General features: G+C 47.0%; 2 protein-coding genes across 2 annotated transcripts in view; one reads left to right on the top strand and one right to left on the bottom strand.

Annotated features, from left to right (window-relative positions):
- Nucleotides 1-3,110: 3,110 nt before the first annotated feature.
- On the top strand, nucleotides 3,111-6,691 carry SP9 (Sp9 transcription factor). The gene is made up of 2 exons (XM_060621753.2): nucleotides 3,111-3,239; nucleotides 4,275-6,691. Exons 1-2 carry the CDS (start codon nucleotides 3,219-3,221, stop codon nucleotides 5,709-5,711), a joined length of 1,458 nt encoding a protein of 485 aa, XP_060477736.1. The 5' UTR covers nucleotides 3,111-3,218; the 3' UTR covers nucleotides 5,712-6,691.
- Nucleotides 6,692-16,143: 9,452 nt separating this feature from the next.
- CIRSR (corepressor of RBPJ and splicing regulator) overlaps nucleotides 16,144-23,007 on the bottom strand; it is a 46,517-nt gene continuing 39,653 nt past the window's right edge. Inside the window, exons 8-10 of the mRNA XM_060621765.2 lie at nucleotides 19,711-19,817; nucleotides 18,523-18,608; nucleotides 16,144-17,177 (exon numbers count right to left, since the gene is read on the bottom strand). Coding sequence (XP_060477748.1) covers nucleotides 16,445-17,177; nucleotides 18,523-18,608; nucleotides 19,711-19,817 — 926 coding nt within the window. The 3' untranslated portion in view covers nucleotides 16,144-16,444. The remainder of the gene's footprint in view (nucleotides 17,178-18,522; nucleotides 18,609-19,710; nucleotides 19,818-23,007) is intronic.

Below are 23,007 nucleotides of genomic sequence, written 5' to 3'. Positions count from 1 at the left end.
TCAGTCAGATTTGTTTATGCAGAATCGACATTTAATAGTGCTAATTGCACTCCAGTTAAATTGCCCTGATTGCAGAAAGGGAAGCAATTTTCGTGCTCTCTGTCTGGGTTTGGAAGAAATTGTTTTATATTCACCTCTTTATAAAGAAGTGGAGATAAGGCACCGGGGCCTTTGCACAAATTGCACTTAGGGGCTGACTGGCAGCATTCAGGCGCTATAATAGAGCATTATTTGGCCGTTTTGAATAATGTAAAGCGTTTGCTGAAAGCTATTCTCCCGAAAATTGCTTTAACTTTTAAAAGGGTGATGATTCACTCCAAACCAGGCCTTTGTTACATTGTCATTATTTCCCCAAATGTTTTAACAGTCAGCTCAACACTTTAGCATAACACATTGATCTTTGTTTAAAAACTAGATTTTTTAGAGGATGAAAAAAATCTGTCACACGAAAAAAAAAAAGCTGGACCTCTTTGGAAAGATCTCCTTGGGGCCCCACCTTAGAGTTAAAGTGGCCGGGGTATCTGCCTGCGTTCGTTTGGAAGATTCCCCTAACTTTTATTGTGATCCGGATGCGTGTATCTAAAGGAATATCCGAGTACCCACGTAGAGAGTCTGACAGCAGGAACCACATTGAAAACGGCAGGAGGGGGAGGGGAGGAGAAGAGGAGAAGAAGAGGAAGGCGACCAGGGCTCCCGGAGCCCTAGGTACCAGCGTGAGCTGTTTTAAATGGTTGACTTGAAAATGTCACTAGTGCTAAGTGGCTTTTCGGATTGTCTTATTTATTACGTTGTCAGGTTTCCTTAAGGAGGGGGTGTGTTGGAGGTGGGGGAGGAGGTGGTAAGGGGAAACCTCTGCGCTTCTCCTACCGGGCTGTGGTGGGTGAGTCGGAAACGCCTCGCTGCCACTTAACAATCCCTCTATTAGTAAATCGACACGGAGACTCTACTGGAAGCCGAGACCGGTCTCCCCTTGCAGGGCAGAAGTCACCTGTTGGGAACGGCTCCGGGTCCCCCTGCCGGGCTTTCTGGCTCTTCCAGTCTGCCAGGATTCTCCCTTAACCTTCCACCCCGAGTCCCCCCCCCCCCCCCCGCCCCGGGGGGCTTTTGACACCTTCCCTCCTCCCCCCGCGGACTTCCACCACAATCCCCCAGGGCTCAGTGCTCCAGCTTCACCGCGCTAGTCTCCCGATTCTCCCCCTCTTTCTCTGTCACATTTTCCTCGGTGCTTTCGCCACCTTAAACTAAAGTGGGGGAGGGCACCATTCAGAGCGAAGGTGTTATAACGATAAGCAAAGAAAGCAATCCTTACAGCCCTCCCACCCACCGAGTGCACTGAGACGCACGCAGGCTCCATCTTAGGGCCGGGAGAAGAGCCACAGTGGTCGCACGTTTGGGCCAAGAGATATTGCAAAGAGGAGAGAAAACACTGGGGGCACAGTTCCACTCGTGCTCACTTACTCCCCTCCGCAACAACTCTTTTGCACCCAAGCATTTGGAGGTTGTGGTTTACAATGTCTCTTAAAAAGCAGGATGTGGGTTTGGAGGGGAATGTGGTACATTAAACCCGTAGTACCCAGGTCTGTCCGAGGACGCTGGCATTTCTGGTTCAAAAGCAGCTCCAACTGCCCTGAAGAAGAAAGACAAAGTGAGATCCAGAAAGAAAAACAAACAGCTCAGCGATTGCTGAGGGACTCTAGCACGCGCAGTTGTCAGTTTGAGGACACCTCTTTTCACACCGACAAGATCCGGAGAGGACTTCATGATGCTTTCAGCCTACAAAATGTGGAGGCGCCCACGTGTGGCCTTGTCCCCCGCACTCGCGGATGGAGGTCCCCGAGAGAGGCTCCTGGAGCGTGTCCAGGAAAGCTGGGCTCTGGATGGAGGAACCCATCTCTCAACACGGTGCCCTTGCTGTGCAAAAGAGCCTCTATAGGCCCAGGGGCTCTGGAGTGGGAGCGGGTTGAAGCTGGGGCAAGAAAACTCGACTCCAGGGTGAAACGTGACATGCAAATCTTCACCCGGTTAAACAAACAGCCGAGCAAGCTGCAGCTTCAGCGCGGGTGGCGGTGGGGGCGGACGCAGCTCACGCCGGTCTCTGTTTCCAAAGTTGTTACAACGTGAAAATAAGCGGCTTCGTGCAGCGTGTTGTATGGGCTGATGCCTCCCACCCCCACGCCAGCCCCTAGCGAAACCCGGCAGATAATCAGCACTTCCCACTGTTTAGTCGTATTTGACAACTGGGTTAACCTGGTATCTAGGCGCTGGCGAAACGGTACAAAGGGTGCCCTCAATTACCACTAGAAGCTTCTGGTGTGAGTGGCACTTGTATTACCCCCTGGGTCAGAGGCCAGAGCGACAATTAGGAAGTCACTTAGACCTCTGGGGGAAAATAGCGGGATGCGCAGGCTCCAGGCCCTCCCAACAAGTCTGTGGGTGTAGACCTGGACATAGAGGCCTATTTCTCTCCTCTCAGAGGAGTTGTCCTTTCGCGCCCTCTCCTCAATGTGACTCTGGAGTGGGTAAAACCGAATCCACTGGGGAAAAGGAACTGGGTAGAACACAAACAATGATAAAATTGCGAGCGAGAATGATGGATTCCAGCTGAAGTTGTGCTGCGCAGGCGAGAGCTTAGACACACAAAGTGCGCGTTGACATTTCCGTCTTTACTTGGGCCTTGCCAGTGCGGCCTCCGCCAGGGCGCCCCCTCCCCTCTTGCCTTCTTTCCCACAAGTGGGGAGTGGAATCGGACTGTCAGTCCTAACTTGCATCATCTCGGGGTGGTTCGGGGGGCTTGTGTCTCAGTCTCAACGCTACTTAAACCTGGCTTAGTGCGTGAGTGTAAATTTTTAATTGCACTGTAATTTCTTCAGTCTCTAGCCCGCGCCCCCCCTCCTCCCCCCCCCCCCCCCCCAACACAGCGCTAGCCGCCTTGACTGGCACGCGCCGGGAGCCCTGGCTTGGGCCCCTCGGCGCGTCTGATTGGCTGCGGAGCAGCTCCCGTCTGCTCCGCCTGCGCCCTCATTGGGCGAGAGGCGCAGCCAGCGGCACTTCAAAGCGGGTGCTCCTCGCACTTAGGCTGAGTTTAGCCGGCGGGAGCCCGGAGTCCGCTCGGCGCGAGCGCGGGGACGCGGGAGCTGCGCGGGATCGGAGCAGCCTTCCGGAGCAGCCGCCAGGCTCAGTCCCGCTCCTGGCCCCGCCGCGCAGCCTACGGACCTGCTATGGCCACGTCTATACTCGGGGTAAGTCGGAAGTGCGACAAGGCATTTGCTTGTTTTAACTGCAGCAAATTTTCGTTATGGCTTCTCCGCGTCCGCAGCTCCGGAAAAACTGTTGCTGCCGGACTGCAGCTGCAGCTTCAGCTCCTTTTAGCACTTTCCACATTTCTGGGACTGATTCTTTCCAAGTTATTGAAACCTAGGAGATGCCTTTGTAAGAAAATGATTTGTTAAGCTAGTCCTTTTTTTTTTTTTTTTTTGTGGCTTTAAAGAAAATCTAGAGGTTTCTTTTCTTCCCCTGGTGATTTATACCCCACCCCACCCCCCCCTTGCTTCGGGGATTGTTGCAATTACGCGACAGTGTGTTTCCAGAAAACAGCCTTAATCGTTTTTCAGTCCGTGTAGTCACGTTAACAAACATTTACACTTCTGTGGCTCCCCAGTTCGCCTGTGACTTTGAAATCCATCGCTGGGTCCCTTCTCCTCGGATTCTTGTTTTCATAATCAAGGGGTTTTTTTGGGGGGGGGGAGTGTAAACATTTAAAACAACGTTTTCTATTAAAAAGAGTCAAGTCGTAGTCACCCTTGGGAGGAGTGCCCCAAGTTTCCCCCGCCCCTGAGCCGCTGTTTCGGCCGCCTCCGCCCTCACCCGGTGTTTGTTGTCGATGTGTTTACTTCCGTGCTTTACCCGAAGGGCGATTTGGGGGCCTGAATGAGAGGATCGGGCTTACGGCGAGCGGGAGGCGAGCAACCCGAGTCCGGCCCTGCGCAGGGGTTGCAGCGGCTGAGACGGGGAGAACCGAGACATCTTTGATTTGTAGCCCCACCGGAGAACAACTTTCCAGCGCCGGGACCCTCACCCTTGGGATCGCCCTTGCCCCGTGCGGGGCGCGGCGCATCCTTGGCAAGCGCGCGGGGAGGAGGCGCGAGCCCAGGAGCCACGACCCCCCGGGACCAGTCGAGGGGAAACGAGGCTGCTCACGGGTGCACTTTGTGTCTTCCTCCCACTTCTTCCTGCCCTCCTTCTCCTTGCTCCCTCCCTCACCCCACCCACTTTAGGAAGAGCCGCGCTTCGGAACAACCCCGTTGGCCATGCTGGCGGCGACCTGCAACAAGATCGGCAACACGAGCCCGCTGACGACGCTGCCAGAGTCGAGCGCCTTCGCCAAGGGCGGCTTCCACCCCTGGAAGCGCTCCTCGTCCAGCTGCAACCTCGGCTCCAGCCTCTCGGGCTTCGCCGTGGCCACCGGTGGCCGCGGCTCCGGCGGCCTGGCGGGCGGCTCGGGCGCAGCCAACAGCGCCTTCTGCCTGGCCTCCACGTCCCCCACGTCGTCCGCTTTCAGCAGCGACTACGGCGGCCTCTTTTCCAACTCGGCGGCCGCCGCGGCGGCGGCGGCCGGAGTGTCCCCGCAGGAGGCGGGCGGCCAGTCGGCCTTCATCTCCAAGGTGCACACGACGGCGGCCGACGGCCTGTACCCGCGCGTGGGCATGGCGCACCCGTACGAGTCGTGGTACAAGTCAGGCTTCCACTCGACGCTGGCGGCGGGCGAGGTGACCAACGGCGCGGCGTCGTCGTGGTGGGACGTGCACAGCAGCCCGGGCTCGTGGCTGGAGGTGCAGAACCCCGCTGGGGGGCTCCAGAGCTCGCTGCACTCGGGCGCCCCCCAGGCCTCGCTGCACTCGCAGCTCGGCACCTACAACCCCGACTTCAGCTCGCTCACGCACTCGGCCTTCAGCTCCACGGGCCTCGGCTCCTCGGCCGCCGCCGCCTCGCACTTGCTCTCTACCAGCCAGCACCTGCTGGCTCAGGACGGCTTCAAGCCGGTGCTGCCCTCCTACTCGGACTCCAGCGCCGCGGTGGCGGCTGCTGCCGCCAGCGCCATGATCTCGGGCGCCGCGGCCGCCGCCGCCGGGGGGAGCTCGGCGCGCTCAGCCCGCCGCTATTCCGGCCGCGCCACCTGCGACTGCCCCAACTGCCAGGAGGCGGAGCGGCTGGGCCCGGCCGGGGCGAGCCTGCGGCGCAAGGGCCTGCACAGCTGCCACATCCCGGGCTGCGGCAAGGTGTACGGCAAGACGTCGCACCTGAAAGCGCACCTGCGCTGGCACACGGGCGAACGGCCCTTCGTGTGCAACTGGCTCTTCTGCGGCAAGCGCTTCACGCGCTCGGACGAGCTGCAGCGGCACCTGCGGACTCACACGGGCGAGAAGCGCTTCGCCTGTCCGGTGTGCAACAAGCGCTTCATGCGCAGCGACCACCTGAGCAAACACATTAAGACGCACAACGGGGGTGGCGGGGGCAAAAAGGGCAGCGACAGTGACACGGACGCCAGCAACCTGGAGACGCCCCGCTCCGAGTCCCCTGACCTCATCCTGCACGACTCCGGCGTCAGTGCCGCCCGGGCGGCGGCTGCGGCGGCGGCTGCAGCGGCGGCGGCGGCGGCGGCGGCGGCCTCGGCGGGAGGCAAGGAAGCCGCGTCTGGCCCCAACGACTCTTAGAGGCCGGGCGAGAGGTGCGAGCGAGCGAGTAGAGACACCGAGAGCGAGCGAGAGGTTCGGAGGGCCAGCGAGCGGGGCACGGACGGGTGGGGGCTCCAGTGACGCCCCCGGGCCAGCACGAAGTGCAGCAGCACCCGGCTGCCCGGCCGCTGCTCGCCGGCCAAGCCAGGAGCTCCCCTCTGCTATCCCAGCCCAGACGAGAATCGAACTCGTGATCCTGGAACAAAAGCAAACCACCCTCCGACACAAACAACACTAAAAAACTGCACACAGACAGACATGAACACACACCGGAGACCTACAGCCACAAGCACGCACATTCGCGCGCGCGCGCGCACGCACACACGCACACACACACAACATTCGCACAAACTTCTCGAGCGAAGAGCAATACACAGAAACGCTCCCACCTCCCTCATCGCCCCCCCCCCCCCACTACCCTCCTCTTTCCTTTTCTCAAAAAACAAGCCACCACTCTGCAAAGGACTGTCAGAATATTTGAAAACAAACGGGACCTATAAAAACAGACCCTTTGTGTGGATTATATTATATATAAAATGCTCCAAGTCCTGCTTGATATCTACTTACAATGAGACTTTTTTCCTAAAAAGGAAGCATCAAAAAAGGCTTAAGGTGAGAAATTAAACTGGAAGTCTAGTGACAGTTTCTCTGTATTTCATAACATCTGTATAAATAGGGTTCAAAAGATTGTGTTCTTTTTTATTTTCTTGTAAATGTTCATTCGAATAGAGGTTTTTTTTTTTTTTTTTGGTGAATTCCTGAAATTCAGGGAGTTTTTTTTTTTTAATTTTCTGATGCACTTTGTGAAAGTCAGTATATATGTAAAAGATATTTAAGATGTTGAGTTATCATTTCACTCACAAACACGTAAGTTAAGGTCATCTAAAGAAATTAAATGCGTTTATCTGTATGAAGAAAATCTTGACATCATATTTTCATTTTGGTATTATTAAAGGACTCTGAACAATACACTTCCTTTTTTTTAATCCTGTTCCCCTGTCAATATCCTTTATGTGGGTCGACTTTTTTTTGGTTGGGAAAAAATTCCTTTAATGTTAGTTTTAGGTAATGTAAGGTTTATGTGAGTTATAAAAGCCATAATACATATACGTTTTTGAGAAGTCAAAATTATTTATTTGTATATCAATAGTGTAAATTAAATTGGGTTATAAGAATGTGTAGTTGTATTACTTAATGAGAGAGCTCTCAAAAGGTGACATTTTAAAACTCTAGGAGCGCCTAAAATAAAACCAAGATCCTTGGCAGCTTTAACTGGGTAGGTGCCTACACCTCCCGGGAGGGGTCAGACAAAACTCCAGTGGGTTTGTTTGTTTTTAAGAAGCGATTTAAAAACAATCTGTGAAAGGAAAAAAGCTTTTTAAAAGAAGTCTTTTAGCTCCCAAGGCCCTCTACGTTGGGAGGTGACTCAGGGGAATAAATCGCTAGAGTCAATACCCCGGAAAAGACATTTCATGCCTAAATGAAAATCTTGTTAAATGTTATTAATTTTGACTTAGAGCACACAGCAGCCCCCTGTGCCTTGTATTCCCTTATTAGGGATTCATGTCTTATCAAATATCTAATTAATCTCCTAGACATCATTTGTTCTGGCCAACTTTATCTCAGCTGGTCCACGGGGAAAACTCCAAATATTCTCCGTGACAAAGCTCCCTTGAAGATCTTTTTAATTGTCTAAATTAACTGCACCAAATTTGCATGTCAAACGGTAAAGGGCAACCTGAGATAAAATGTAAACGTTTTAAAAGCCCCCAAACTAAGCACTTGATTTGATAACTAGGCTTTTTAATGTTATGGAAGACAACTGCTCCTTTCCTTTTCAAAGACGGCTGATCTATGCAAATACTGAATTGGAAATGCCTAGGTCCCCGCGCCGTCAAATGGCCCTCGCAGGTTATTTGAATATCAGTGGCGCTGCTTCTGAAAAGGTTCAAGGATGCTCTCTGACTTCTTTGTGATTACTCAGTGCGGCGTCTTATTCTGAAGAAAAAAAACTCAGGAATAATTAAAGGCTGGGATCAGGCCTGGGAACACATTTGGGACAGGAATCTCATTTAGACAGTCTCTTTCAAAATAAGGCACAGTTAAATTGACCAGAAGGCAATTATTGAAATGAAAATTATTTTCACTCTCTTTGTCTCCTGACCACCAACTTAACAGCCCCAGTTTAAAAGAGAGGGAGAAGAGAAGGAGAGACGAAAAAGAAAATTGGTAAATGAGATAATTTCGCAATTCGAAAATGTTAATTTAGAAAATAAAGTACATATTTACAGAATAAAAATATTTCGAAAAGGCTCCCCCACACAATAGGAAACAAAGTCAGCACCAGTGGAATTTTTTAAGAAATTATTATTACTGTCCATCTTGAGAACTTGAATGGAGGTTTGATTTTGGGGGAAGAAAAAATAAATTATTGTTATTAACAACCAACAAATTGTTTTCTCGCAAACTCTGCTCTGAAAAGCCAAGTAGCAAAGTGGCGATAAAACATAGAGCTAAGGTCCCCAGAGGGGCATTTTGCAGCGTGGGGTTCCGTGGTTTCTTCCCTATCCTCGTTCTTGCGGTCCCCGCAGCCTCGGTACCCCGCTCTTCTTCCTCGAGTTTTCCTCTCTGACCATGTTCTCTACCCGCTCAAACAGCTCATAACCGGGACCTCGCAGCCCAGCCCCCCGCGCGCCTTCTGGGTCAGGCCGGGTCTTCTGGAGAAGCTGGCAGGGGTGCGTTTGCTCCGGGGGCTTTGGGCCGCGGCGCAGAAGGCCGAGAGAGGGTGCCGGGCGCGTTTGGGGACTGCGGGCCGGCGGCACGGAGGTGAGAGTGTGGTGGGCTTTCCTGAGGAAGAGGGCGCCCGGGCGTCTGTCCCGGGCAGCTTTGTTTCTCGTGGATAATAAAGGCAGATCAAAGGGCCTGGCCGTGCAGGTCCCGCTCCCCGCGCGGCTCCCTCCGCAGCCCAGTGATCAAGGCCTCTGCGCGCTGCCTCTGCCCCGAGGGTCAGCGGACGTCCATCACCGCGGCTCCGGGAACGGCGGGCGGTGGCCCGGCCCGAGCGTCCAGCCGGGAGACCAGAGCTCGCGGAACCCGCACCCGAAGGAAGCGGGGCCTCTGCTCCCTGGCCCAAACCGACAGGCGAAAACAGACCCCAGGCCTCCCAGCCTCCGCACCCTCAGCCCCAGGGGCCCCTGGGGGCGCGGGGAAGCCCGGACCTGAGCGGGTGGCTACCTGCTGAGGCCGAGCAAATTGGAGAGGGCGTGCGTGGGAGGGGAGAGCCCACGAGCGGGGAGACGAACTCGGTCTCCCCTTGAGAGGGGGCAGCGACTCCCCAAGGCTACCTCGGGGTTCCGGCGGGCGGCATGGGATGCTCCGGCCCGGGGCCCGGGAGGAGCGCGAGGCCGAGGGAGGGGTCCGGGCGCAGACCCGGGCGGGGACCGCGGCCGGGCTGTTGGGGCCGCAGCCGGGGTCTCTGAGTCCCGCGTGGCCCGGGTGAGGGGAAATGCGATTTCGTTTCAGCCGGTTTCTCCCAGCGTTTCCTGTTCTGTAGCTTCCTGCGCAGTGGAGGAGCGGAGAACAAGTTTTCCCCAGCCCTGCGCCCACCCAGCCCCCAAGCCCACCCTCCCCCCCGCGGTTACCTTTCCTGGGTCTGTTTGGGCCCCCGTAGACTGAACTGGAGCCTACCTGATGAGGAAAAAGAAAAAGAGAAGAAAAGAGAGATTTTCTTTCCTCCAGGAGACACATCATTATTTTGGCGAGATTATTGTGCACCTGAACGGCGTGTCTGGACATTTCGTCAAATCGTTACAAGTCGCGTAAAATTGAATTTCTTTTTATTCAGATGGAAACTTTATTTATTTTAACTCTAATCTTATTTGCATCTATTATCTGTATTCACCAAGGCTCTCTCCCACTACAAAAATGCAGATGAAGTAAATCTCACATAAATCCCGCCCATTTGTGTAATTGGTATACTAAGTGTTTATTTTAAGTGAGAATAATTTAGCTACAAATTTTCTTAAGGAATAACATTCTTAACACATTAAAAAAAACTGAAAACTCTGATTTGCTTTTATGTTTGACAGTCGCTCTTGATTCCCTTAAGAGGAGCTTGGCGAGTGCGGCTCGCTGGCGCCATCTAGAGCTCCGGGCCGGGAAGGCCGCGCTGCCCGCCTGGCTTGTCGCTATTAGCGCCGGGAGACCGGCGTTTGCCGCGAGCAGCAGCAACCCAGTGAAGCAAGCAAAGAAAAGCGAGTTTTTGTGCACCAGGGGAGGGGGAACGAGCCTCGCTTTTGAGGGGCACTACTTAGCAATGGCCGGTATTGCTACTTCCAGGAAGGCGGTCGTTTCTGGAACGTGCTAACGAAATACCCAAACAAAACAAAATAACGCCCCGCATGGCCCAAGTCTTAGAATTGCCGCATTTAACATGCCTTTCAAGGCAACTTCAGGTTCTTCCAACAACTCGGAGCTGAGCACGCTGGGCGCTGTCGGCGGCGACGTGGACCCCGGGATGGGCAGGCAGCCGTGGGCTCAGTCCCCCGAGCCCTTGGCTCAACGGCCCGGTCGGCGAGGCCCACGGGGACTATCCAGGACCGATCGGAACCAAGCTGATTAAAGCAGGCTACCAGACCGTCCCAGGTCCCCAGATTCCCCTTTGAAGGGGAGGAACGCAAAGGACTCCTTAGCTTTCACCAGCCAGACTGGGGATGGCCGAAGCATCCTTTAGTCTTGCCGCCGCCCTCCAGGCCACTGTCCCTTCCGAGTCCGGTGCTGGGGGCTGCTGAGCAGCCCGGGGCCTGGAGGAGGGGCGCAGGGCCCCCGAAAGCAGCCAGAAGCCCCGAAACCCCTCGCCCCAACCCCTCCCGAAGGGTCTGCACTCCCTGCCGGCGGAAACTGACCCCTTTTGTCCCCACCTTTCCCCTTTGAAACCCAAATCTAAAATCGGATAACAGTTGGGGGCGTTGACCAATTTTCTCTCCAGTCTGTGCATCGCCCTCCCCCCGCCGCCCCTTTCCCTCCTCTTCCCAGTCCACTACCCCACCCCTCATCTTCAGACGTCGTGCGGTGGCTTCTTCCCCTCCTTGCTTGCCCACCCCTTCCCCTGAGCCTTTATTGTATTTTAATCTTAAAAGCTACACCTCCAAATTCCGCGCCCAGGGCGGCAAAAGCGCCGTCGCCCGCAACAGCGAGAGTCGGCCGAGGCACCGGGGCGCCGGGCTCCCCGATCTCCAGCCGGGGAAACGCAATGCGTTTCCGGAGACTCGCAGCCACCTTTGCAGCGAGTAACTCGGCTGGGTTTGTATCTGCTGTTTTAATACAAACCCCGCCGCACTGCCTATTTCAAAGATGTGCTAATTACTACTTGGATAGCAGGGCGCAAAGTCCTTGTCCATTTCCCAGTACAAAGTAGGTTGCTAGAAAATTTGAAATTGCCTTTCAGCCTAAAGCTGCCTTACCTGAATGTCATAATTACAGTAATTATGTACATCCAAATTACATGCTAATTAAATTAGAATCAAATCGTTCTAAATCGAAATCAAATGAGGTAGTGAAGAATTAATCAATGACAACATAAATAGAGAGCTTCCTTCAGAGATATTTATTGTAATGATCCAAGGAGGAATTTGATCTGAAAAAGTCACCTGTTTATTTACTTTCAAATTAGTAATCAGTTATTATCCCTTCTCCATAATTTTAACCGTTCAGTGTTATTTACCCCCACCCTTTCTAGACGCTGGAGTTTATAGAAATATGTATGAGGTAAATACATACAGACATGCCTACCCTATATGTTATTGATATAAATATATACAGTGTGTTTGCAACTCCTGTTAAGGGGAAGGTTTCAGAAGGTCCGTGGGGACACATTCCTCCAGGGCCTGTTCTCTGCGACCCAGGAAAGAAAAGCACCTCAGTTTTTAGATTTTCTAAGATCCCTGCACTCTCTTCCTTTGGAAATTCATATATGGGATTTTTGCAATGTTTTGCAAACACCTAACCGTTTCTGGGTGGCTCATATATAAAAGAAATGCAAAGTGATAGGGTGTCTTGCCCCAGTCCGTTTTCTGCTTGCAGGCTGCCGGCTGGAGGTGATATTTCCATTTTGCCCCAGGAACGAGAGATTAGCGTCGGGGTCCTAAAGCGCCCTCTTCACCTGTGGAGCCGAGCGATGAGAGAAAGGCACTAGCTTTCCCAACCACTGAAGGCGAGTTCACCCTCCGATCTTCGCAGGAGACACGCGCCGGAGGCCGAGCGAGGTTAGGCGGGAACTGGCGGGCGAGGGCGCGCGGCGGTCCCAGCGGCCGGTCCCCAGGGCACAGCTCCCTCGGCCGGCAGCCTGGCAGAGTGGCCCGGGAATTTCTTCTGGGCAGGTTAGGGCCACAGGCGGGGGCGGGGGGCGGGGACAGGTGCTGCGGGCTAACCCGGACCCCTTCCCGTTATACTTCGTGGGTGAGGAGTCCAGCGGCCTCTTGACGCGGGAGGCCCATCTTCCAGGAAGGAGACACGTGCCCCCTAATTCTGCGCCTTACAGTTGGGCTTGAGATGCGATCCGAAGGTTGCCAGATGCATGTCTAGAAGGAAATCACCAAGCACAGTACGCTGGGGTGGTCGCCTCTGGGATGGGCCGGGCAACCCCAGCCCAGGACTCATTCCGTCCCCCTTCCGGCTTCCTTTGGCTTTAGGGCGAAGTCTGCACTGGTCAACACCCGAGGCCCCGGACCTCCCCTTCTCCACCCGCTCGGGGAGGCCTTGGAGCCTACGGGACTGGGGGGTTTCCGAGTCTACGAGTGGCGGGGAAGGCGGCTCATTGGCAGTTTGGGCCGGAGTGCGGGTTCCTTCTCATTATAAGCAGCTCCTGACTTTCATCCCGCACCTCGCTGTCATTCTTACTGTTACGTTCGGAGGGATGCTAAGTGTGGCGTGAAGGGAGGAGAAAGGCGGGAGGTGATGAAGAGTCATTCTCAGCTTCCTTTTCTGTCAGCAGGAGCCGGGTTTTAGGAGCCACGGCAGGAGAACTCTCAGTTGCCATCCTTCGCACTCCCTGACCTTAGAGTTCCCTCTGTCTTATTTGTCTCTCACAACTTTTAAAGAGCATTTCTTTTTGATCAAAACCAACCTCCCCCCCCCCCCCCAAAAAAAAAAACCCGCTCCCAAGGCCTGCGTGCCTTTAAGGAGTGGCAACTACCAAGGTTTTCTAAAAAAAGCTTGCTGAAGATCCTTCAGCTGCTGCTGCTAGAATGTAGCTTTCTCCCTGATCTTAAGCACAGGCTGGGGGAGGGCGGGGAGGGGAGGCGGCCTTCCTGAGCTGCGTCCCCCAGCGACTTCAGCCAGCCATTTGGCCCAGTGGTCATTAGGTAAGGAGGGGAGTGAAATGGCTCAGGTGGATTCTGAAATCTTTGAGCTTCGATGTAAAGCAGATGAAATGTTCGGTAATTAAAGCTGGGAAGCGCGGGCTCCCAGCAGCATGGCCTGATCGGCTTCCCTATCAGCAAGCAGTCTCTGTGGAAGAACAGCAAGAGAGGTCTCTCCAAGCCTTGCCGATAAAAAGCTTTCTTCAGCTTAAAACCGTAGGACTCAAAACAAGATTTCTACTCCGCACTGCAAGGTAAGCAGACCTGCCACCACGCTGCAGCAACCTCTGCCCATTTTGGCACATTTATTAAGTGAAATTAGGGCCAACTCACCACACAGACATCCGGATAAACAAATGCGTCCTAACCTAGTAACCCGAGCTTTCCTGGCCATTTGTAAATCGACAGCACCTCCTACAGGAATTAATTTGCTATCGTGTTAAATTATGTTAAATGTTAGGCTAGGGAAAGGGGCGGGGGGAAGTGAGGGTGCCCCAGAGCTTTCTCCCGTGTTCCTCAAGTGCAGTCTGAGGCCCATGGACAAATGTCACTAGGCATACCCAGATTTCTTTACAAGAACTTCTCTAGGAAGGCTGAGAATGACCAATATAACCCCACTTTTCTTGTGGTTTTCTAAAATATGTCACTGTGGAGGGCTTGTTTGGGTTCTTGGATCATGGATTTCTTAAATGGGGAGGACTCTTCCTTGGCTCTCAGTACTGAGGGGAGTCTCCACACCTACAACTAGATGGCCTTTTTATTATGGTGTTTATCTCTGTTTTCTACCTTGTTATTTCAAAAGCAAAAGTAGAATTAGATGTAGTAACGTTTTTTAGTTTAAAAAATCACTTTCAATTCCTTAAACCCTTATCATTATGAGTGCGCAGAGCAAGGGAGCCTCTTTAAAGCTACCTTGTTAGGATTGTACGTGAAAATCCCTTCCTTCGGTTTCTGCCTTTTGCAAAGTTGGAATGCCAGCCCCTTGTGGGCTGTCTAGCACCCTTGGGTGACCAAAGCTGAAAGCCAAGTAGCAAACCAACATCCTCCATGATCACACAGGGATTTTTTTGTACCATTAGATGGGTAAGAGTACTGGGGCTATTGGTAGTACGTGATAGTTCCTCAGTCTTAACAATGAAGGATGATTAAACCAGAGATGAAAAAAAAATTTCTCGTGGCCACTTTTTTTTTTTTCATGGCCACTTATGAAGTTAAAAGTGGATCACGCTCTTGTGAAAGTCAAATGAAAGAAGTGTGAGAAATGACAAATGTATTTCTTTAATTCACTTTTAATTACAGGATGCATTTCAACATTTCTCTTCATAAACACTGTATTGGTTCAGAAACCCTTTGAGACAGTTAAGTGTTGCATAGGTTTTGACATTATAAAAATTATAAAGTCTAAAAAGGCATAAGATAGAAAATAATCAGTGCAACACTGATGAACTCAAGGTGTAAATTAGCAGTCTTTATCAATTTCAAATGCATGCTTTTTTTTTTTTAATGAAGGAAAGGGATCTTTGAGGTGCGCTCAGTTATTAAAGAATAGTGTAAAAGGAATTCAAGTTCTGCCCCCACCTCCAATTCTCTTAAAAATCTAAATAATCAAAGGGTTGCTTTATGCCTTTAGTTTCTTCTAAACCAAAGGACACCTGTGTATGTGTATATGCATGACAAAGGCTTATATATCAGACTAAATGCAGTGGTTTTTAACTCCTTTCAAACAGACTTATGGAATTTATGAAATCATGACCCTCAACCCTCAGAACCACGCAAACCAACCAACCCTTGCATTGTATTAAATGACCCAGGTCTTTTCAAATGCGGAACCTTGGTAACAGAAATACCTTGTCCGCGATGCTGTAGTACATGTTTTTTGGAATTGCAGGTTACTTGCAATTTGTACCAAGTAATGTTTTCTATGGTTTTCCTTTACCATATCCTTTGAAACACAAGGGAAAATGTGCAGCTACATTTAAATATGCCTTATATACCTATACTCATGAAAAACTATTAATACCTATACTCATGTAAACTATTTAATAGTTTACAATAGTCCATTAATGACATTACATAAATGCTGTAGCCTTTAGAAGTGAAGTCTTTTAATAGTTAGCTGTATGCCAGTCGTAGAAAGGCCGTAAGTGGTAGGCAGAAGAAGGGTCCTTTAAAGATGTACATGTTCCCATCCCTGGAACTATGAACATGTTAGGTTACATGGCAAAGGGGAATTAAGGTTGCAGACAGAATGAAGGTTGCTAATCAGTTTAAAGTAGGGAGTTTCTCTGGTGGGCCCAATCTAATCACCAGGGTCCTCAAAGGTGGGAGAGGGATGCACGTGGCGAAGCGATGACATGTGAGGACTTCACCCTTGTCAGCTCCGAAGATGGAAGGAGGGGCCAGGGGCCAAGGAATGCAGCTGTGCTCCAGAAACTGGAGATAAGCAAGCAAACGGATTTTCTTCTTTTTTTTTTTTTTTTTTAATTTTTCAACGTTTTTTATTTATTTTTGGGACAGAGAGACAGAGCATGAACGGGGGAGGGGCAGAGAGAGAGGGAGACACAGAGTCGGAAACAGGCTCCAGGCTCCGAGCCATCAGCCCAGAGCCTGACGCGGGGCTCGAACTCACGGACCGCGAGATCGTGACCTGGCTGAAGTCGGACGCTTAACCGACTGCGCCACCCAGGCGCCCCAAACGGATTTTCTTCTAGAGCCTACAGAAGGAATCAATCCTGCCGACACCTTGATTTTAGCCCAGGGAGACACAGTTCAGACTTCTGATCTCCAGAACTGTACAATACATCTATGTTGTTTGAAGTGTGAGGTAATCTGTTCTGGCAACAGAGAAAACTAGGGTGTCATCCAAGCGTAAATCGGTAGAACAGAACACCTGAAGGGAGTTCAAATGTCTCAAGGAAATAGTGATCACGTCCACTACTGAATTCATACTAGAGAATTTCAACAATGATTCTACTTTGCTTCAAGTAAATTCAAATCTTAAAAGTAAAAATTTGAACAGACAGAAAAAAGTAACGAAAATTAAATTGTACCCATTCAGTGTATTGCCATTCTTTTAATGATGTTTCAGAAAAAAGAAAATGCCACGGAGTTAGAGGGGTTTTTATCTAGTAGAGGGCACAAGAGACATTTCTCCACAGAAAATATTTTTACAGCCCCAAAAGAGATTACTTACAAATATTTGCAAAGTTCACTCCTGTAGGACTCATGTAGTTTTTGTATTTGATATGCCAGTTTTCAGGGATGGAAAATGAAAACAAAGCTTTTTTATTAGAAAGACAATAGTATGTAATTTAGCCCTTGCCACAGGTATTTAATAAGTGAGCAGAGATATTTTTATTCCCAGGTAATTGTCACATACAGTCTCTCTTTATTCTCTCTACTTCTGCTTCGTTCTCTTTGCGTCACTCCGGCACGCTTATCTCCTGGGTTCTCCCTGTGCGGTTTTCCTCCTCTGTAGACATCTGTGCCGTGGCTTCTGGGGCCATTTCTTCCATCCTGCTCTTCGCTGGGGCTTCGCTGGGGCCGTTTTCTTATTTCTCTTTGCTGGTAACTACCGTGACTTCTGCTCCGGCTTCTCCTACCCCTCTCGTCCCTGCTCTGACTCCTGCTGCTCCTCTCGTTTCTTGCAGATCTTCTCTTCTCTGGGCTCTGGTTATGGCTTCTGGACTTTCTGTCGGAATCAGCATGGCTCCATTTGCTATTCTCTCTAGAACTCTCTTGTTTTAAAAACCTAGGCTTTTCCTTGGCTTTGTCCTTGTTATGGTGACTGCTAGAAAGTTCTTCATAAAGTTTTCTCTTCTTAGACTTGTCCTTCTCTTCGGAATCACTGTTGCTATTCCCCGAACACTTACTTTTCTTTCTTTTCTTCTTTTGTATTTTCCTTTCTTTGCTGTCACTCTCACTGCTGCTTTCTGAAGTCTCACTGGAGGAGGAGGAGGAGGAGGAAGAGGAGGAGGAGGGGGATTTATTTTTATGTTTTCTGTGTTTACTTCTGCTCTTCTGAAGTTTTTTCTTTTTTCTGTCTTTTTTCTTTTTCTTTTTTTTCTTCTCAAGTCGATCCAATTTCCTATTATTGGGAAAATCGTAATAACATACTATGTAAAAATAGTTCTCTTGATGACAAATATAAAATTTTAAATAGACAATATATTTTCCTAGGTACTATTTAAAGTGGGACTCAAATATAAATGTATACTTTATTAAATGACAAATAATTTTCTTCCTTTTAAATTATTCAAGTCACACATAAAATTAAATGCATTAAGCCAATTATCTCACTATTCTTTCCTCAATAGCAATGACTATTAAAAAAAATTCTTACTGATTCAGATTTTGAAATTATATAGCACTCTAAATAAATGGACATCCTGACCTCAAGAAAGCTTTATAAAACATTAGCTACATGCTAATGTAAATTTAAATATATAGCTATAATCAGATGAAAAATTAATTATATGTTGTACAATTTAAAAAAAAAAAAGGGTTTTTTTAATGTTTATTTTTGAGAGGGAGAGAGATTGTGAGCAGGGGAGGGGCAGAGAGACAGAAAAAGACACAGAATCTGAAGCAGGCTCCAGGCTCCGAGCTGTCAGCACAGAGCCTGATGCCGGGCTCGAACCCACAAACCACAAGATCATGACTTGAGCCGAAGTCAGACACTTAACCGATTGAGCCACCCAGGTGCCCCAATGTTGTACTATATTAAAGTATGGAAATAATTAATCAACATTGCGTTATCAAAATTGAAGGGCATATTTTCCAGGAATTCTAAAAAAGAATACACTTTACATTTTTTGGATTCCTTTCTTCTTATATAAAATAATCACATACTGGTTTTCAACAACTGTTTAGGACAATTCTATTAAGGCATTCTGAATTTCTGAAGAGTACTTCACATTCTCAGAAGAGTAACTTGTTCTGGTGCTTGAGTTACTCTAAAATAAAAATGTCTTCACTGGGTTCTGTCCAGCCATTCTCAAAACTCCACAAACTGAAACATCATGAGCTCCCTCTATTGGACTCAGCAGACATTTCTTGGATTCTTTAATCCAGAGGTAGTCTGTTTAACTAAGATTCATATTTAAACATTTTTCAGCATTCCTCATAAAAAATCACAAAAATAGTAATACATGACCCATAATATTTTATCAGAACTGTATGCAAAGATATATACAAATCTAGTACAAAAAGTAAAACCTACAAATAAATCTACTTCCAAACTAAATGTTCTGGAAAGTACAATGATTTTGTGGTATATTCTGAGTATATAATCTTACGCTCATTTTCGTGTTACTGAAAGAAAGACAAAATTGTATTACTATAGCTGAGGAATAAATCAGTAGATAGGATGCATAGGACGAAATATAAGAAAAAAAATAGTTGAATCCATTAAATATACACTGTTTAATTACCTGAGAAGTTTCTGTTTTTGTTTGGTTGTTAGTGATTTTAAAAATTCGACTTCTGGATCTTCTTCACCCTCACTTGCAACATATTCCTGAGTCAACAAAGACATCATTAAATTGCTAGACTGCAAGACAAATTACTTATCAGACGGGAAAGAAAGCACAAAGAAATTCTGTCAAACCCATACTGGAAATGAGTATGACATTCTGGATTGAGAAGTGGAGGGGGGATTAAAAATTTTCTTATAACCTCCTGTCAAGGAGGATCATAATACATCAAGAGGTTAAGATAACTGCTTGGTCAGCATTAACAAACTTTATCAGAAAGCGGAAGATAGAGAAACACAAATAAAACGTTTATAACATGGTTTCTACTCTCTATCTCGAGTTTGAATTCAAACACATAAGAGTTTAACCTATTTTATTTTTAATTTAATGGAATGTTAAAACCAAGACGATCATGAACTTTATAGGAAGGTCAAAACATCCATATTGTTAGCATTTATAAATTCAACAGTACATTATCAAATATATGATTATCAAATACACACCAATATACCAAACAGAACAAATATAGGATGATACAGGTTCTATGAACAGTCCCTAGCAGTGTTTGCAAAGTAATCTGCCGCTTTTCAGAGTACCACAAGATTATGCCAATGGGAGTCTGGGTTTTAGTGTCAGTTTTATCTCTAGACAGCCACATGAGCCACAAGGGCCATCACTTAACTTCTCTGGGCTCCACTTTCCTCCTTAAATAAAATACTTTGCATTAAAATATCCACAACCCTTCAAACACAACCATTTTCTGGATCTACGTACAGTTCAATAACTTAAGTTTAAAATATTTTCTATAATTTTAGGAGTTTGCTTCTATACATTTCTTCCTATTGGTTCTATTTAATGTAAGTTAGCAGGAAGTAAAAAATAACCTTATCACCAGTTCAGTTAGAGACTTTAACCACATAAACCTAGAGGAGCAGTTTCATTTATTAAAAATATAGGTTTAAAAACAATTTCTCATTTAGGTTAAAATAATAAAGAATCAAAATCCAAGTACATTTTAGGCATCTTCTTTGCTCTATCTTGCTTTCCTATGGATATATGCATATTGGAAAACAATAAGTAGCAATTCACAAGCAATCACATTTAGATTTATAGACATTTTCAGCTTACCGATAAAAAGATCATTACCTGTGATGGATCATTTGCGGTCAAGTTTCTCCCCAGTACATTTCGTTTCAGTGCAAACCCACTGTTTCTCATCTCCGCTATTAGCTCCGAGGGGTGCATCGATGGCCCTGTTCACAAAAATCGCAGTTTGAATGTATCATTTATATCTCTCTACCTTTTTTGGACTCCACAGTAGGAATGCAGTTGAAGCTTTGTTAAGTAAAATCACAGCTAAATCAACTCAATAATCTTCTGCTGAGCAAATAATCAGATATGATTTTCTAAAACAGCAGTCTGGAGATTCAGAATAGAAAATAATTGCATTTTTCTTTACGTGCTAGGGGATTCTCTTCTTATGTAACTTTGTCACACTGAAAAAATACGTTTAGATGTTATCTGCTTGGCGGTTTTTAGTACAAAATCAAAGGAAAATGGCAAAAAACTGCAATTAAACTTTAATAGTTATTCTCTCAGTAAGAATTCAATTTAAAATACTTTTAAAGGTACATGAGCAATTTATTATTCTAGTTTCTAATTCAAAATTCCTCATCCTCATTTATCAAATATCAATACTGAATACACTGCCATATGGTTTGCTAATTATCACCACACACACACGTGCACACTCGTACATACACACGTGCTACAGATAACTAGAAAGCACTAATTAATCTTCCGTATTTAGATATATATGCTCAGAGTTTGAAATTTCTAGTTATAAGTTTGGGGTTGGTGACAAGCAATTTTAGGCTGGCAATAGAGGTCTATATGTTACATTTTTCACAAGCTGCTGTTTCTACTTTTGCAAAATCCCAATTTGAAAAGCAAACTCCTTTTTGGTTCCATACTAAAAATAGGTATGGACTAAAGACAGATACAATTAAAAAGTAATTTTTTTAAGAAAACGTTGGTGTCCTTCCCTCAAACATTATTAGATTGACCATATGGAAGGAGAGACCCTTTCCTCATTCTTTCGTATATTTCAGTTTCATTTTGTTTTCCCTGCAGTAGCAAATAACAACTTTTCATAGAAGCTATTTAAAGTTTCTGGCCTAAATCATCAATTTCCTTTTTCTTTTCTTTTTCCTTTTTTTTTTTTTTTTTTTTTTTTGAGAGAGAGAGTGTGCACGTGAATGGGGCAGAAGGGCAGAGGGAGAGAGAGAATCCCAAGCAGGTTCCACACTCAGCACAGAGCTCAACGTGAGGTTCAGTCTCACAACAACTGGGATCACGACCTGAGCCGAAATCAAGAGTTGACGCTCAACTGATCCACCCAGGCGCCCCAGAATCCTTTATACTTTCTTAAATGAACTAACTGGGTGATCTATCCAGAATATAAGGAAGAATAAAGACAGTTCCTGCTAACAAGCAATTCATAAGGGAGGGTGGGGGACAGAGAAACTTCAGAAATGGATTCTCTAGTTCATTGATTAAATATTTCACCTATTTTTCTTTTCACTGCTTTGTTGGTCTTTTACCAGTTATTTGCACGTTCACCTATACGTTAGCATGGAAGACAAAAAACAATAAAATTCAAATCTGCTCACTTGTCAATAGCATCTGTGGTAAAAAGTTAGGTGGGTTACTATTTGTTACTGGGCTCTACAGGCTTTACACCATTCTATTCACATTACCAAGAACAACTGAAAGTAGAACACAATTTTATAAAGTCGAAAATATGTTTTCTGAAGCGTCAAAGCTCCATTTCCTTGTTAACAATTTTTTAAGATGTCAAATGAATTCAGAAAGCAAACATGCTAAGGATTAGGATAAAAGGTACTTCGGTAAGGGGCCAAAGGGTTTGGCCATTATGATGAGAGGTTACTAATTTCATCAAAACACGGGTGCTCTCAGGAAGTTTTAAAAAACACGCTTTTTATATTTTCGTTACAGTACTTCCAACTACTCCAAGAAAATGATCTCTCTTTAGCCTGTCTGACAGATTGTGAGACAAACATTACTTTTGTAGTGTCTATATTTTTCCAAATCCTCAAGCGAACTCTGGGTAGTACATATGCTTGGCATACACTTCCACACTAAAGACTGTAAATACTTAGGGAACCACCTGACAAACAGTATTCAATAAATAGTAACAATTATTATTTTTGCCAGTAGCTATAAAAATGTTTATGATTATTTTATTATATAGTCTTCATGATTTAAAAAATGCTTTTAGAGTAGTATTTTTCAAAATCCAGTCTTATTCAAATATTCTTAAACCTTTTTCTATCGTCAAAAGTTCCGGGTTAGAAGATGTGACAAGTCAGGTTCAATTAAGGTATATTTAGCAAGGTATCTTTATACTTTCCCATTATTGTGACAGTGGCTATGAAGAGTTAAATTGATAGAAATGACTCCAGCTCTCTGAGAACTCAATGTTTAGTTGATATCCTAGATTACACAGATATGTTGAAAAAACAGATTTTACAATATATTCCAATGCAAAATGACTATTCTCATGTATAGTGCCCAATATTATTTTTTACATTCCATGTTTCAGAGAAGAGGCGTTAAAGATTCACACCATAAGTTTATTTACAAACATACTATGTTGAATTCAAGAGTTTGATCCATTTCTCAAAGAGACTGCATCTCTTAAAATACTCCTTTTCACATCTGTGTAATGGATTAATTAAAACGTCCTTATTTTGTAAGCAGTTGGTGTCCTACTATAAAAAAAGGTGCGGCAAATCCAGATCCAAAGTACAGGGTCATCATAATTAGTAACCGCCACTTGTTTTCCACTGAAAATGGCAAATTGGTCCACGGACCCTCCTCGTAGTGGCTTCTCGGGACCACGGACGTTGCGAACCTCGGGTGCTCTGTCCCAACAGCACTGGTTGAAGTTTGGCGTGGACACCCAAGGCTACAGAAAGGGCAGCACCACCCAAATCCTCCTTTTTTACCACCTTGCTCTCTGGTGTCTGTGCCTTAACAGTTTAAACTACAACTGGAATCGGGGCCCAGGAATGTTTGGTTTGCTCTTAAATTTGCTATGGTTGAATAACTCTAGAGAATTCAGTAAGAGGACATTTGTTTTAAAATGTAGATTTGTGAGGACTCCTTTCTAGATCACTTCACTCAGGCTGGGTCAAGCCTCCAGAGCATGAAAACCAATGTTCCAACTTCGAAAAGCAGGTCCACTGATGAAAACTGTTTTACATTTTGCAAACTTTCTCTGCTGTGATACAGGTAAGCATCAGAATACTGATTGTGACTACGGTATTCAGTTTCATGTCCTGATTAGACCTAGACTATATTCTACTAGAAAAATACCATGGGGTCAGTGTCTCAGGGGGAAAAAAAAAATCCCAGAAG

This window comes from Panthera onca, chromosome C1, assembly GCF_046562875.1.
Source record: "Panthera onca isolate mPanOnc1 chromosome C1, mPanOnc1 haplotype 2, whole genome shotgun sequence".
Lineage (NCBI taxonomy): Eukaryota > Metazoa > Chordata > Mammalia > Carnivora > Felidae > Panthera > Panthera onca.
This window is presented reverse-complemented; position numbering and strand designations above follow the sequence as displayed.